Genomic DNA, 15,164 nt, shown 5'->3' with positions numbered 1-15,164 from the left:
CCGGCAGGATCTGTGAATAGAGAAGCAGTGTTAATACTTCAAGTTCTGATGAAAAATCACAGACCATTTAGTGTGCTAGTGTTCTCTTTCAGATATTACCATCCAGTTAAGTATTCCTGGTGTATTCTGGTTTCAAATTGATAATTTTTCAGGAATACTTCAGATAAACAAGGGAGAAAAATGACCAAATAACGAGTAGAAATGGATAGGAAACTGAGTTTTTGGGAAAGAAAAGTCCACACAATATGGAGATTTAGCTTATTTTGACTTGCTGGTGTTATGTAAATCTATTAAGTGTACAATGGCCAGTTTCTCTATTCTTTTATAAAGCTCATAACTATTTAGTACCAATGAGATGAAAAGCGTACAAAGTTGAATTTGTTAATCCAATCATAAATTAAACTAAGCTTTTAGAACTTTTAATTTACTCTTACCATTGATTTATACAATTAGAGGTTTTTGCAATTCCACCATTCAAAAGTAGTTCAAAATTTCTGGGAAAATAAATTATGAAGAAGAGTTGATAGAGCTCAAGAACTTGTTTTACTAAATAGTGATGATCACATACAAACCGGTTATCTTTTTTCAATTTTGATAATGGCTATCTATTTGTATATTTCATATTTAATAATGAAGTATGGACTAATTTATATTGATGTACAGAAAAGCAATTTACTGTTCCTTAGATCATTCATTTAGTTTGTACAACCATGTTTGCATGTTGTTAGCCTATTTGCATAGTAATATAATTTCTCACAGTCAAATTTTATGATATTACCTACTCTGTATTGTGCACATACACCAAAGGCCCATGTGAAACACAGAAAATCAGCCTTTTGAAGTTCAATCAGCATGTCTTTGTTCATTGACAGATACTTACATGAATATTTAGGGCCGGTCTCTATCCTCCAATTTAAAAGAGCATCCTTAGTGTGCTGATGTGATTGTTTGCTTTTTTCATCCTATATGTGCTTTTGAGGTATCAACTCAATGCTCAGGTTTAACATTTTGAATTGTTTTCCAATAAATATCTGACTCATCTCAATATATGTTGAACCTTGCCAAGAAATATTTGGACTTTGTGTTAATCCAGAATTTATTCACAATCTTCATTTGTTAAGAATTCATTGTCCATTGCTCAAAAAGTGAAATCCCAGCATTCTTGATAACTCTTTAAGAGCACATTTAAGTTGGTGGTGTTGATGAAGCTGGATGATGGGAAGGCTTAATTTGGATCTGTAAGATCTCTGCCTTTATTAAATATGTGGTTTCCATATTTGAACTAACTTCCCCAATGTCTTTCAGAAGTTTGCTTTTACTAATCCAGTATCCTTACCTTTGACTCTTCACCATCATATTCTACCTTAATTTAAACCATATTGTGGGCACATATCATCTGTTTGCAATGGTTATCTTCCCTATATAATTTTGCATGACTGTTTCATTCAATGTTTCTTTCTTGGACACGAAAAATACAAATCTAGGTAGCAACTCTTGATATGTTAAAACAAACCTTTACCAATTGATCACTTACCTTTCCTTTTATTCTTTGTTTTGCAATTGCTAAAACTACCAACATTATTGTTCCTGCACAGGTGTCTAAAATGCTCTGCAAATCCTCACTGTTAGCTCATTCAATCTTTGTCTATGATAGTGTTTTACTAATTGTCTTCATTATTCAAAATTTCATGTTGAGGAAACTCCCTGAAATGTCTTTGCACAGTATGTGGTTTGACCACAATGTGTTGTTACAAAGGCTAGTAAGAGAAAGTGACTTAAATATGTTTGAAAGCAAAGTTGCTAAATAATTCATTGACGATTCTTAAAATAAATAAATATCACAGAGCTGATTGTCTAAATTAACATCTCTTGTATTTTGTGATTTAAGACTGCTTAACAAATGATGATCCCAGACTTTAGTACTACTTATGTTCAATCCATTAAGTTGTTGAGGAAGTTTGAGGATATGTTAAGGGAAATGTTTTGTGAACTGTCAGAACTCTGGGGAGATGCAAGTCCATTTTTTGTGTATTGAAAGCTGTAATGTATGATAGACACCAGTGTTTGCAAAAGATAAATGAGTAATTTGTTAATGTAGCCTCAGTTGGGTCTCTAGGTATAACTCAAAAAGAGGTCTTACAGTAAAGATGTCAGCGGAACTTAGCATGGAATACCTTCCATGTAGCTGTTTCTTTGACCAGCAGCCTCAAAACTGCCTGACTGCTTGCTCTGAACAGCCAGACTGCTAAAAGCAAACCAAACCAGAAAAAGCTGAGCTGGGAGAACTTGCCAGTCCCCTTTCATTGTACAAGTGTTTTTTTTAAACTGGAAAGCCTTTTTCCTGAGGCAGTACTTGTTAGCTATAATCGAATTGGCTCTGAAACCCATAAAAACCAGACCTGTAGGAGTCTCTGCGTTTACGACCCCTCTGAAAAAAACATGAGGGACAACCTAACCTTGTTAAAGGAGGTATTAAACTTGCATTCATTGATTCTGTTATGCCATACAATTGGCATCACTTTGCACTTCATTGTCAGGCCATTTATTTTTCAAGAATGAACATTACAAACAAAGGCCTTAAGCAATCATGACTACTACATTGTTCACACTAATTACTTCTTTATCCTGTCAGCTAGGAAAATGTAATTAGGCATTAACTTCAAAACATTATTTGCGTTTCGTATCGGTATTTCTGTAACATATATTCCACAGCTATCACTCAAACACAGTGCTTTGAAGCTGCCACATTCACAGACTCAATTTAAGTGCATAATTTGTGATAAGTAAGGGTGTTTCTTTTTGAGTAACTGCTAGAATTCTATGCCTTCAATGTAGCATGAAAACTTTGGTTGCACAACATACGTTTGGATAAATTTACATACCGCAGACTCCTCATCAAGGCATGTCATTGACTTCCTTGCAAAGTGTCCCATGGTACGTTGTATCATGACACTTCATTGTGATTGATGAGAAGGCTTAGGCGTACTTGTAGTGAAATGGTGTTCTCTTTCTGACATTCCCCACAGATCATCTAGTCATGCATCTGACATGAATATTGCCAAGGTTGGAGTCCTTGAGGCCTTGCTTCAAATATGAAGACAACATTAAAGGAAAAAGCAATTTCAACATAGTCAGAACACCCAGAAGGAATAATACCCTCCAATGGCTGCCATACAGCCTCCTGAAAGAGAAGCAGCAGGTGAAGACCCCAATGGAGGCAGAAAGAATGATCAGACCCTGAATTCATATACCTCACTATCATTTTCTACAGCACTCAAAAACACAGTGAAAATTCAGATTAAGGATGTCTTGGGCCATCATCACTGAATTGTGTAATCTGCTGGAGCAGGGCTTGTGCTCAGAATGAAAACCTGAAAGAACTGCAACTGCTGTAAATCAGAGGCAAAAAAAAGTGTTGGAATGATCCAACAGGTCTGATAGCATCTGTGGAGTGAAGATGTTTCAGAGTTCAGAGTTAATGTTTTGGGTCAAGTGACCTTTTCTCAATACTTCTTCAGAACTTGTGCTAAGCATGATTGGGTTACCATCCAATCTAATTGGACATCAAGTTCATAACTGCCCTGAATTACTATACCAGTGGCTCATTTCAAGGAGCAACTGACAGCCTGAGTGGCATCTCCAAATTCTGAACCCATAAGTACATCTGGGATGTTACTGATGCCGTTTTTGCCTGGATCACCCCGTAACAAAATGAGGGAAGCAGGTAGTGGGATTTTGCAGTCTTGCTGGTATTCCCCCAGCTGCAGGGTGCTATGCTGCTTTGTGAGAGGGCCTTATCAGCATCCTGTAGAACATGTCAATAGAAAGATGTCTACTCCATTAAAGTTCAACTAATCTGTGACTATAGATATCAGATTTTGGTGGAATGTACTAAATATACTAGGAGCTGCCATTATATGTCGATATTAGAGGACTCTTAAGTTCCCACCTACTTACAAGGTCATCAGGTTGTACAACTTGGCTGTTGGGAGATGAGCACTATCCCTCCATACAGAGACAATTACAAAACCTCAAAATGGCAAAGAATGAAGATGCACTGCTGCCTTAGGTTTGACCAGGATGGAATGGAACAGACCATGGGCCTCCATAAAGTGAGATTTTGATCCTTTAACCATTTTGGTAAAGTCTTATAGTATAAGCCAGCAAGATATCTGGCATCGTGGTGGCATGCTGAGCCCTTCACAACTGGAATTGGCAAAGGGATGCCGTGGATGCAGAGGAGATTGATGATAATCTTCTGAATATGAAACTGAGGGTGCTAATCAAGAAACTGATCGGGAAGGATATCCAGAAGAGTTATCATAAAGCAACGCGTTGTCTTGCCCGATAAGCCATTTCCTTTTATTGTATAACTTTCTGCTGGTTATTTGACAAGCAGCTCATACAAAAGACATGGATCATGTTACTTTTGCTGTGCTTCACTTTTTCTATTGCTGAATAAATGTTTAATTATCCATCTGAGTGCATGCTTAATATCTTCAGGTGATTCTGCTTTCAAGACCTTTTGCAGGTCCTGCTGACCATGGGGAAAAGCAGCAGTAAGACACTAATATCACATGGCACTCAGATTAGATTAAAAATCAGACAACATCAGGCTATAATTCAACAGGTTTAATTGGAAGCACTAGCTTTCGGAGCACTGCTCCTTCATCAGGTGGTTGTCAACAACCACCTGATGAAGGAGCAGCGCTCTGAAAGTTGGTGCTTTCAATTAAACCTATTGGACTATAGCCTGGTGTTGGGTGTACAAAATTAAAAATCACACCAGTCCAACACTCGCATCTCCACATCACTCAGATTAGGTAATTCTTCAGGCTTCAAATGGCCATCTAATATCCAACTGTTGTATAGTGAAATTCCTCATGATAGGTAGCAGGTTGAAAGCAATCCCGAGGCATCTCCTTTTGACCCTTCTGTCATTGGTTGTGAACAGATTGCTAAATTACCCTGAAGTTCAGAAATACTTGAGCATCTTGTAGACACCATTTGAACTTGAGAGAGGCAGCATTTGTACAGCTTTTCTTGGTCGAACACTGCGCCGTAAGGGTGAGTGGATATGTGAACTGCACATTGTGTATCTCCCTGCCTTGAATGGTAGATGTTCTCATTGGAAAGCTGATAGAATGAACATATTCCTCCAGAGATGTGTGGAATCATCACTAATTCCATACCTTGTGAATGAGAGTAAGTGTGGAAGATGTGTGCATGTCAGAACCTATATTGCATACAGTGTCCATATTTTCCACATTAAAGTCCAAAGCCTTGGCTGTAGTCATCAACATCATGCTTCAACGATATCTGATATCTGAAGCTATCTGCAGTCAATGAGTTGGTTGCGAGTTAAAAATAAGTAAAGATTATTCATTAAAATTTCTCTAATTCTTGGGATATCTGAAGAGGATGCTCATTTCTCACATAAGCATGCCTTAACCATGTCCAACAACAACAAAGATATAGTCATAGAGATGTAAAGCATGGAAACAGACCCTTCAGTCCAACTTGTCCATGCCAACCAGATATCTTGACTTATTCCAGACTCATATGCCAGCATTTGGCCCATATCTCTCTCAACCCTTCCGATTCATATATCCATTGAGATGCCTTTTAAATGTTGCATATAAGAGCAGACATTTTAGGACTGCAAGTGCATATAATTTTACAAGATTATTTACAATTATGTGTCACCCATCCGACATATATGTGCCGTTAGACATACAGAGAGGGAGAGAAGAAAAATATTAAGCTTCAATTGGGGTGGAGGAAGCCAGCAGTGATTGGTCCTGTTAACCTGGAAGACCTGGGTAGTGGTAGTGGGAGAAGTTTGGGTCTGGTAGGCCCAGATCTGCTGATGGTGTCCTGTTAAGGGACAGGTTACCCTCCTTACCTGGAATTCTTGCAGGTTTTGGTATCATAGGCATTGTGGAGCATGGAGGACTAGGTCTTTCTTGGAGTGTTTTCAGAGGAAGCTCCTTGATGACCTGGTGGGCTGCTTCTTCTCCTTATGGGTACCTGCTAGCACTACCTTGTCTCCCTGAGTGGAAGGGCCATCTGGAGTGAGGTTGAGGTTCCTCATCTGAATCTTTGCCTTGCCATCGATGCTGAGACCTGTCGTTGCGGGGATTGAGTTCAGCGCCACGTGCACATCCAGTAGACAGTGAATTTGCTCGACCTGGAACTCCATGGCAGTTTCCACCCTCTTTATTGTGACATCCGTAAGCATACATGATAATGTTGGAGAACTCCTAAATCTTTCGATCCATTTTTCCAACTGCCTCTGATAAACCAGCCTGCTGTTCTAGTGCCTGACTCTGCATTTTTGCAATTCTCAATGGCTCAGACAAGGGATTGTCTTCTGCTTGAGCTTGAGTTGATGCATGTTGTACAGTCCCCTAAGTGCAACATGCATTAACTCAGGCTCAGGCAGAAGATAGTCCCTTGTTTTAGCCATTGATAATTGCGAAAATGCAGAGTCAGGCACGAGAGCAAGCTGGTTTATCAGATGGTGAGAGTTTTGTGGAGCATGTTAATATGCTAAGGTGGATAAGCCCCAGGGCCTGATTGTATCTACCCAACGTTATTGAGGGAGGCAAAAAAGATTGGTAGGGCCTTGACCAAGATCTTTGTATCCTCATTAGCTACTGGAGAGGTCCCAGAGGACTGTTGAAAATAGCTAATGTTGTTCCTCTGTTCAAGAAGGAAAATAGGGATAATCCAGGAAACTATATATCACTGAGTCTCACATCTGTGGTTGGGAAGCTATTGGAGAAAATTCTTAGGGATAGGATTTACGTGCATCAGGAAAAGCATGGCCTAATTAGGAATTGTCCGCATGGCTTTGTGCAGGCAGGTCATGTCTTAGTAACTTGTTTGAATTTTTTGAAAATTTAATCGATTGAAGGTAGAACAGTGGATGTTGTCTACACGCATTTTAGTAAGGCTTTTGACCAGGTCCTTTTGGTCGGCTCATCTAGAAGATTAAGATGCATGGGATTTCACAGTGCCTTGGCTGCATGGAATCAGAATTGGCTTACCTGTAGAAGGAAGAGCATGGTGGTGGAAGAGTATTTTCAGGTTGGAGGTCCATGACTGGTATGTATATATTAATAGGATGAGAATGTAGATGAGTGGGTTAGTAAGTTTGCAAATGAGACAAAGTTTGGTGGAGTTGTCTATAGTGTAAAAGGTTCAGGGATACATCGGGATACAGATTAGTTGCAGATATGGCAGAGAATTGGCAGATAGAGTTGAATCCATGTAAGTGTCAGGTGCTGCACATTGGGAGATCAAGTATTAGGGGAAAGTATCAGTTAATGGCAGGACCTTGAGGAGAATTGATGTACAGAGGAATCTTGAGGTTCAAGTTCCCTAAAAATGGTCACACAAGTAGGGTGGTAAAGAGCATGTATGGCAAGCTTGCCTTTATTGGTCCAGGAATTGAGTACAAGAGTCAGGTTAGGAGAAAATAAGCACTGCAGATGCTGGGGATTAGAGTTGAAAAGTGTGGTGCTGGAAAAGCACAGCAGGTCAGATCGCATCCGAGGAGCAGGCAAATCGACGTTTCGTGCATAAGCCCTTCAGGATTCCTAATGAAAGGCTTATGCCTAAAACATTGATTTTCCTGCTCCTTGGATGCTGTCTGACCTGCTGTGCTTTTCCAGCACTATACTTTTTGATACAAGAGTCAGGATGCCATGTTGCAGCTTTATAAGACATTGCTTGGGCCATACTTAAAAATATTGCATTCAATTCTGTTCACCAGATTACAGACATGATGTGGAGGTTTTTGGAGAGGGTACAGAAGAGGTTTACCAGGATGCTGCCTGGATTAGAGGGTATATGAGTTAAATGGAGAGGCTAGAAATACTTGGATTGTTCTCTTTGGAGTGGGAGAGGCTGAGGGAAGACTTGATGGAAATTTATAGAATTATGAGATGTGTAGGTCGGGTTGACGGTCAGAATATTTTTCCCAGAGTTGAAATGTCTAAAACTAGGGGGCATGCAATAAAGTTGGGGTGGGGGGGGAGTTCAAAGAAATGTGAGGGGAAAGTTTTTTAACACAGAGTGGTAGGAGTTGGAACACATTGTCAAGGGTGGTAATGGAGGCAGATACGATAGGGGTGCTTAAGAGACTTTTAGATAAGCACATGAATATGCAAGAAATGTAGCGATACAGACCCCAGGCAGGCAGGAAGGATTAGTTTAATTTGGCATCATGTTCAGCACAACATTGTGGGCTGAAGGGCCCATTTCTGTGCTTTATTGTTCTATGTTCTATCTTCTATCCCTACATGAATGGCCATATTCTTTTTTAGCCAGCTGGAATATTTTCTTCTCATGTGGTGATCGAAGCCTTATGTTTGCCATCCCTCCAGTTTGTGGTGGGGTTGGAGCATTTGCAAATGTTCTTACAGTGTGACAAAGAGAGGAATCAAATGCTCAAAGGAGGAGCAATGGATCCTGTGGTTGATTAGAAAGTGCAGAGGGAAGTAAAAATTCATAGTTTGGAGGATGAAGTAGGTGCAAGCCATTGAGTGCATGTGATTCATTCAATACTGAGATTTATAGTCCAATACAAGTTGGTGAATACAAGGGCAGTTACAGAGTTTGAGTGGTCTGAGAATGTGAGGTAGCAGAGCGTATGTGGTGGCATTAACGATTGTGGAGTGCTGAAAATCATGATCTTTCTTTCTGCACTGCTGTGCATTCTGCATTAAACTAGGCACAGCACTGCCACAGGCAAGTAATTCAGTCGTGGCACACTGGATCTTCTGGCATGGCCTCTTTTGCTAGTGTGTGTGATAAAACACTGCCCTCCTCTCCACCATACTGTAGATCACTGTGAGCAAAGGAGGGAGTTAAGATGCCTTTTTGGGTCATGTGCTCTCTGATAACGATTCAACCTCCGTGACGTGGTGTGAAGCGCAGTTTGTGACTACCTCGTATGGAGTAATGTGCAGCTGAGCTTTCAATATGATGCCAGCAGTATGGTTGCCAGAAGTTCTGGCAGCAACAAACCCCTCACCTGCTGTGCAATTTTACAGTAAGGACACCAAAGAACACAAGAAAATAATTAATGAGGTGAAGAGCAGAAGATTGAATGAGGGAAATTGCAGTGAGCCATGGTGAATCCAGCAGTTAGACTGTTGGAATATTGGTTAAAATTGTGCATAGGACATCATTTCAAAATTTTCTGAAGTATTGGGGTATTGTAAACTGTGAAGACCATAGTGTTAAACTTGAGAATGACTTAGGCTGGTGGAAAGGTGGACACATGGAAATTGGAATTCAATACCAAGAAATGCAAGAAAATTCATTTTGGTACGAAGAACAAGAGTCAATCCAAATACTGTTATAATTCTAAGGGGTCTCCAGGAGGGATCTCTGGATATTTGTACACTAATCATTAAAAGCAGCAGGAGAAGTTGATAAAATAAAATGACAAGAAATCATACAGGGTCTCAGGTTTTATAAATAGGAGCACTGAGTATCATAGTAAAATATGCTTCAACCAAAGTATTGTGTCCAGTTCTGGGCACCACTCTTTGTGGAGGATGGGAAGGAGCGGGGAAAAGAGATTTGTAAGGATTCCAGGAATGATGAATTTCATCTATTTTGATAAATTAGAAAAGTGGGTCTATTTTCATTAGAGAAGTGAAGATTATTAGGAGATTTCATGGTGATGTTCAAAATAATTAGAGGTCTAAGGAGGTAGATGAAGAGATGCTGTTCTTCTTGAGAGAGGTTTGAGAACTAGAGGGTGCAAGTTTAAGGGGATTGAATAAATGAAGCTTCAGTGACATGAGGAAAACTCATTTTATGTAGCGAATTGTTAAGAGGTAGAATGCCCTGCCTGAGAATGTGGTGAAAGCAGATTCAATTGAGTCCTTCACCACAGGCATAGAATGGTAGTGCCATTTATTTGATGGGCATTAGTAACTCATTATTAACAACACTCTTTAAACCCACCACTTCTATGACCCAGAAGAATAAAAACTTTGGAACATCTTTACCTGGAAATTCTCTTCTAAGTCACATGTCATCCAGACTTAGAAATATATTACTGTTACTTCCGTATCATAGAGATCAAATCTTTTAACCCTCCCCACCCCCTACCTGCACTGTGGTAAACTTGCTCATCATGGGTTGCAGTGGTTCAAGATCAACATCTTTCCAAGGACAGCTAAGGTTTAGGAAATAAATGCAAGCTTTGCCAGGAATAGCTGTATCCCATAAAGATTACATCTATCACATTCTTCGGAAACAAATTAATTCGATGGCTATAACAGCAGGCCAGAGGCGAGGAATACTGCAGCGAGTAACTTCCATCCTGACACACCTAAGCCTGTTCATCATTGAAAAGGTACACATGAGGAGTGTGATAGAATACTCCCTGCTTCATGGATGAATGCAGCTCCAACAACACTCGAAGGTTGGTACCATCCAGGACAAAGCAGTCTGCTTGATTGGCACCACACTGACAACTACCCAGTTCCTTGAATAGCTGGCAGATTGAGAAATCCAGGTGGATCTGCAAAGCCCCTAAGAAGGGATTTCCATGATTTTTACCCAGTGATAGCACCATTTAAATTCTCAACCACTTCCATCTAGATGGACAAGTATACTAGATACATGGAACCACCACCCTTCCAGTCACTCACCATCTGACTTGCAAAATATCATTGTTCCTTCAGTGTCACTGTGCCAAAATCTTTGATCCTCTTCCTCCTCCTCCTCAAGTCTACCTACAGCACATGGACTGCAGCAGCTCAAAGTGGCAGTTCACCACCACCTTCATAAAGGACACTAGTGACGGACAATAAATGCTGACCAGTCAGTGATGCACACATCTCATAAGAACATTTTAAAAAATCTACAAACAGTTGGGTGGTAATATTGTGAAGTCTCGAAGTTTAGATCAGTGTTGGATGCTTCTGCAAATAGTTTTGGGGTAACAGAGGAATTTCCTATCAGTGTTTCAAGCTTCCTGGATAATTTCCTGGGAGGTCAATATTTCAGGACTTCCACATGATCCTAATGTTCGTCTTGTGTTACATGTCTGTCTCCAGAATATCTGACCCATATTCAGATATTGATAATTATTAATAGCAATATAATTACTTGACGTTATGTGATATAATGTGAACTGACAGGATTATGTATACATCATAGATGCATTTTAACATGACTGCAGAGTATGTTGAGCTGAAATTATTTTAAGTCCAGTACTGAAAATGTTTGATTTCTTAAGTGTTTGTATGAATATATGAAATTTCTAGTTTTATGAAAATTCAACTTAGATATGTCTTAGAAGTAGTATGAATTCTACAAAGAAGTCAACTGCGATTATAATTTCAAGACATTGATAGGAAGCTGTTAGCATTTTTTAGCTGATGTAATTTTGCAATCCCCTCAAACTACCATCACCATTACCGTTGCTGCACCTTTAGATACTTATTCAACTTTCAACCAATTCGCTGCACCATTAAGACGATCAGATTTTGACCTTGCACTAAGGATCTTGAAAACTTGGAAATAAGATATAACTGTCTGAACTTGCAACTGTACCTGTAAGAAGTCCTTTGAGAAATGAAAGGCTAGTCAGTCACTTGTATATGTTTGTATTACAATGTCCTCCTAAAATTTTAGACATTTTTCATAATTTATCTAACTAGCAATTTTTAAAATTTGCTCTACAAAGAATATTAATTGTTTTAACTTTTGTACTGTGAAAAACACCAAAATTATTCTTTGCCCAAAAATGGTGCTTTTGAGTACGACAGTCATTTAAGCCATTGCAGAAGGCACTTTAAACATTATTGTATTTGTTTGAGATCTTGAACTTTATACATTTAATCATATTTAAAGCATATTTGTGCACTCAAAATAATTGTTTGTGATACAGTTTTGACAAAAATAGGAGGCAAAGGATGTCGATGTTCAGAAGTATCACAGGAAATCAAAAATCAGTGAAAAGTTTTATCAAGAAAAACGTACAAAATTTACACTTTCAAACTTCAAGATTTGTTCTTGCTGTATCATCTTGCCATCCATGTTCATTGTTCCTAATTATCCTACCTTTCAGTGCATGCAAAAAACATTGATACTTACCCAGCATGAGCATTTAACTTCTTTGTTAGAAGTATTTTCTGTAAGAATGTTGTTGGACACAGTGATTGTTCCCATTTGAGCTTGCTTGACACTAAAATGCTTGTTGATGTGTATTGTGCCCTGTTCTTGCTGCTGAAAGTTTATAAGTGCTTGCATTGCATCTCTAAATGTTATAAAATGTATACTCCAGTACAGGAAAAAATAAGTTTCCATTAGGTTTTGACTTTCTGCTAATGGACAATATCTAAAAATAATTATTAAAGTAAAGAGATGAAATTAAATTTTAAAAAAGTTTACATTCAGGTACAAGTCTATGATTTACATATATATATATATATATACTGCTTATTCAATGTCTGTTGTCGTTGTGATCCTTGACTCATACATTATGTAATTTGTGACTTTATGTTATCTAATTTAAATTTTATTACTACATATACCTTCAAAAGGTATATAATTGATTTTAAGAATTTTGGTTGACATTTAATATAGACTTGATATTAATATATTGAATTCTTTTGTTTTTATAGTTGATAACATGTTCAAATCATTTCACTTTAATTTCAATCAAAATTATTATATTGTTAGTTAATGATGCACTACAATGCAGAGGAAACATATTTAGGAAAGGTTAAATATAGATAATAACTTCGATAAAGATTCCTACCCAAATTAATTTGGATGTTTTTTGCTTTTGGCTAGTAAACATCACAAGGTGATGGCTTCAAAAACCCTTCTTTGCATTGCATTCCATATTTTTATTTCTGGAAAAATCTCTGGAGAAAAGGTTTCTCTTCTGCATTTTGTGAACTGCATTTAAAAGTTATTTGAGAGCGATATATATTACTTTCAGAATGAGAAAATAATTAATCAATGTAAAGAAACTTGAGATTTTTGATATTGCGACCTGTGTAATGGGTCAGGTTAATTATTAAGAAAGGATTTGAATTTTTTTCTTGAAATGGTGGGTATACTGATATAATATGATTTTTTGTATTTGGTACATAATATTTTCTATACATAATGGTTGAAAAACTTATAATGTAACTCAAAACTTCTTAAATATGTAAATTGTTTTAATTTTTTATCTTTTTATATATTTTCAGATACTTTATTTTTTAAACAAATACGTTTTACATTTCAATTTTTCAAGAAATGTTTTAAAACAATATTTTCTAGATCTTCTGAAGTCTTGTATGTTCTTGAATTCTCTTTTTTCCTCCATTTTCTTCATTTTTAATCCTAGGTCCCCTTGCAAAGAAACAGGCTGATGATTTAGGTGATAATGATGGCGCAGAAGATGAAGGTATTTTTTTTTGACGCCAAACCAATATGCATGACAATGACTGTCTAAATTTTTCGTCCCTCTGAAAATACATTTTGAATGCATTTTTGAAGTGCAGATTTTTAGCACTTAGTTTTCAAACTTTTTGTCTTATTGCTTGTTATTGACATTTTATCTTTTTTTTTAACTTAAATGCTTTAAAATTATTCTTCCACATTACTTGACTATAGCAATTTAGTAAAAAAAGCCTCCACAAATCACTATTTGAACAATTCCTTTTAAACACTCATTTATGTTGATGTAAGTGTTAGGTCCTTTTAAACGTGGTATCAGCTCAGAAATCATATCATTTAGCATATTAAAGTAGTATTATCTTTCTGCTAGCATTAATGCATGCCTTCATATTAATTTTTGTAGGTACTAGACTAACAGATCAGGTGCATATGGTTTCTTCTTGAGTTATGTCACAGCCACCTATAACTGTTATCAATTTATAGATCTGTACTATATTATTCTTCACATAGGGTTAATTATTTCAAATCTAAGTGCTTCTCAAGCAAAAGTCTTTTCTAATCTTTCCTATATTTGTTGGAGAGATTAGAGTGCTGGGCATGTGGAAAAGGACCACCATTATGTATAGTTAGATATAGCATTACATGTACATATTTTGTACCATATAATAACCGTTGGCTTTCTTCATAATAGCTTTCAGATATGTAAATTCCAATTTGATTGTACGTTGCCTATTGGCTTGCCGCAGCAATGCTGCACCCATTTATGATGCAAACAAATTAAGATCAGGAACAGAATGTAGATTACACAGTTGTGCAGGTTTTTATCAAATTTTGATGTTCGACAACTCCACCTTTCTATGTCCTCAAATAGTCCAAAGTAGTTTGCTACTTTCTCCAGTTGCCTCTCTGACTCATTAAGTTACGACCAAAACTTTAAATGATGACTTCAGCACAGTAAAGATGGACTTTTCTAATGCTCTGCCTGGATGCTTTTGTGCCTCAACCATGCAGCTTTCAATGTGTCAACCCTTGTCAGCCTGCACTCTCAGGGAAACTTCATATTACCACCACTCCCAAAGTCTTTATGTCCAACTTGTGCATCTGTGAGCTTATTTCAGAATTTTTACACATGGATTCATATTCCTGTATTGCATGCTTCCACCTAATTTGGCAACTTTTCAGCCTGCCTTATATCACTGAGATTTACTGCACCATTGGTGGCAACGCATCAAGCTATTACACTTCTGCTTAAGAACTCTCAGGCTAGTTTCCTTTTCCTTGTAACCTTTCACTATGTTTAAATCTCTCCTCAAACCTTTTATTTCAATGAGCTCTTGATATCCGACTCAACTGTCTCCACTTTTCATACATTTTCCTCCAGTGTTCACTGTTTATTTGCTTCCTTTTCATTTCTCCCTACATAAGTGGAATCTGTTGTTTATAGTTTCAAATTTTCTTTCTTTATATTGTCGTCCATACTGCAGCTGTGATCTTGCAGTATACTTTAATGAAAATGCACCATTACCAGTACAATATTATATAATAATAATGTTTCACAGCAAAAGCATGCTTCTGTCATCCATCATCAGGAGAACAGCAGGTGTCTTTCACATAAGCATAACTAATCTTAAGAAATTTGATGAATTAACTGAAAGGAACTATTTACCATATTGCATCATTGTAATCAATGTACTTCTGTGCCGTGTAATTAGTCATATGTGTGGCATCTTTTAAAT

At 37.6% G+C, this 15,164-nt stretch overlaps 1 protein-coding gene across 9 annotated transcripts in view; it reads left to right on the top strand.

Annotated features, from left to right (window-relative positions):
- The window catches only part of nlgn1 (neuroligin 1), a 551,948-nt gene that overhangs the window by 83,369 nt on the left and 453,415 nt on the right, over positions 1-15,164 (top strand). For 2 of the 9 annotated variants that reach the window (XM_060834149.1, XM_060834150.1), the window contains exon 3: positions 13,396-13,435. The exons of 4 other annotated variants lie outside the window; for them this stretch is intronic. In XM_060834149.1, coding sequence (XP_060690132.1) covers positions 13,396-13,435 — 40 coding nt within the window. Of the gene's footprint in view, positions 1-1,945; positions 1,986-13,375; positions 13,436-15,164 lie in introns of all 9 variants that reach the window. 3 more of the 9 variants (XM_060834145.1, XM_060834146.1, XM_060834148.1) reach the window with 3 other exon arrangements.

The sequence above is a fragment of the Hemiscyllium ocellatum genome, chromosome 13 (genome assembly GCF_020745735.1).
Source record: "Hemiscyllium ocellatum isolate sHemOce1 chromosome 13, sHemOce1.pat.X.cur, whole genome shotgun sequence".
Lineage (NCBI taxonomy): Eukaryota > Metazoa > Chordata > Chondrichthyes > Orectolobiformes > Hemiscylliidae > Hemiscyllium > Hemiscyllium ocellatum.
The sequence above is the reverse complement of the archived record's forward strand: the minus strand, read 5'-3'. Positions and strand labels throughout refer to the sequence as shown.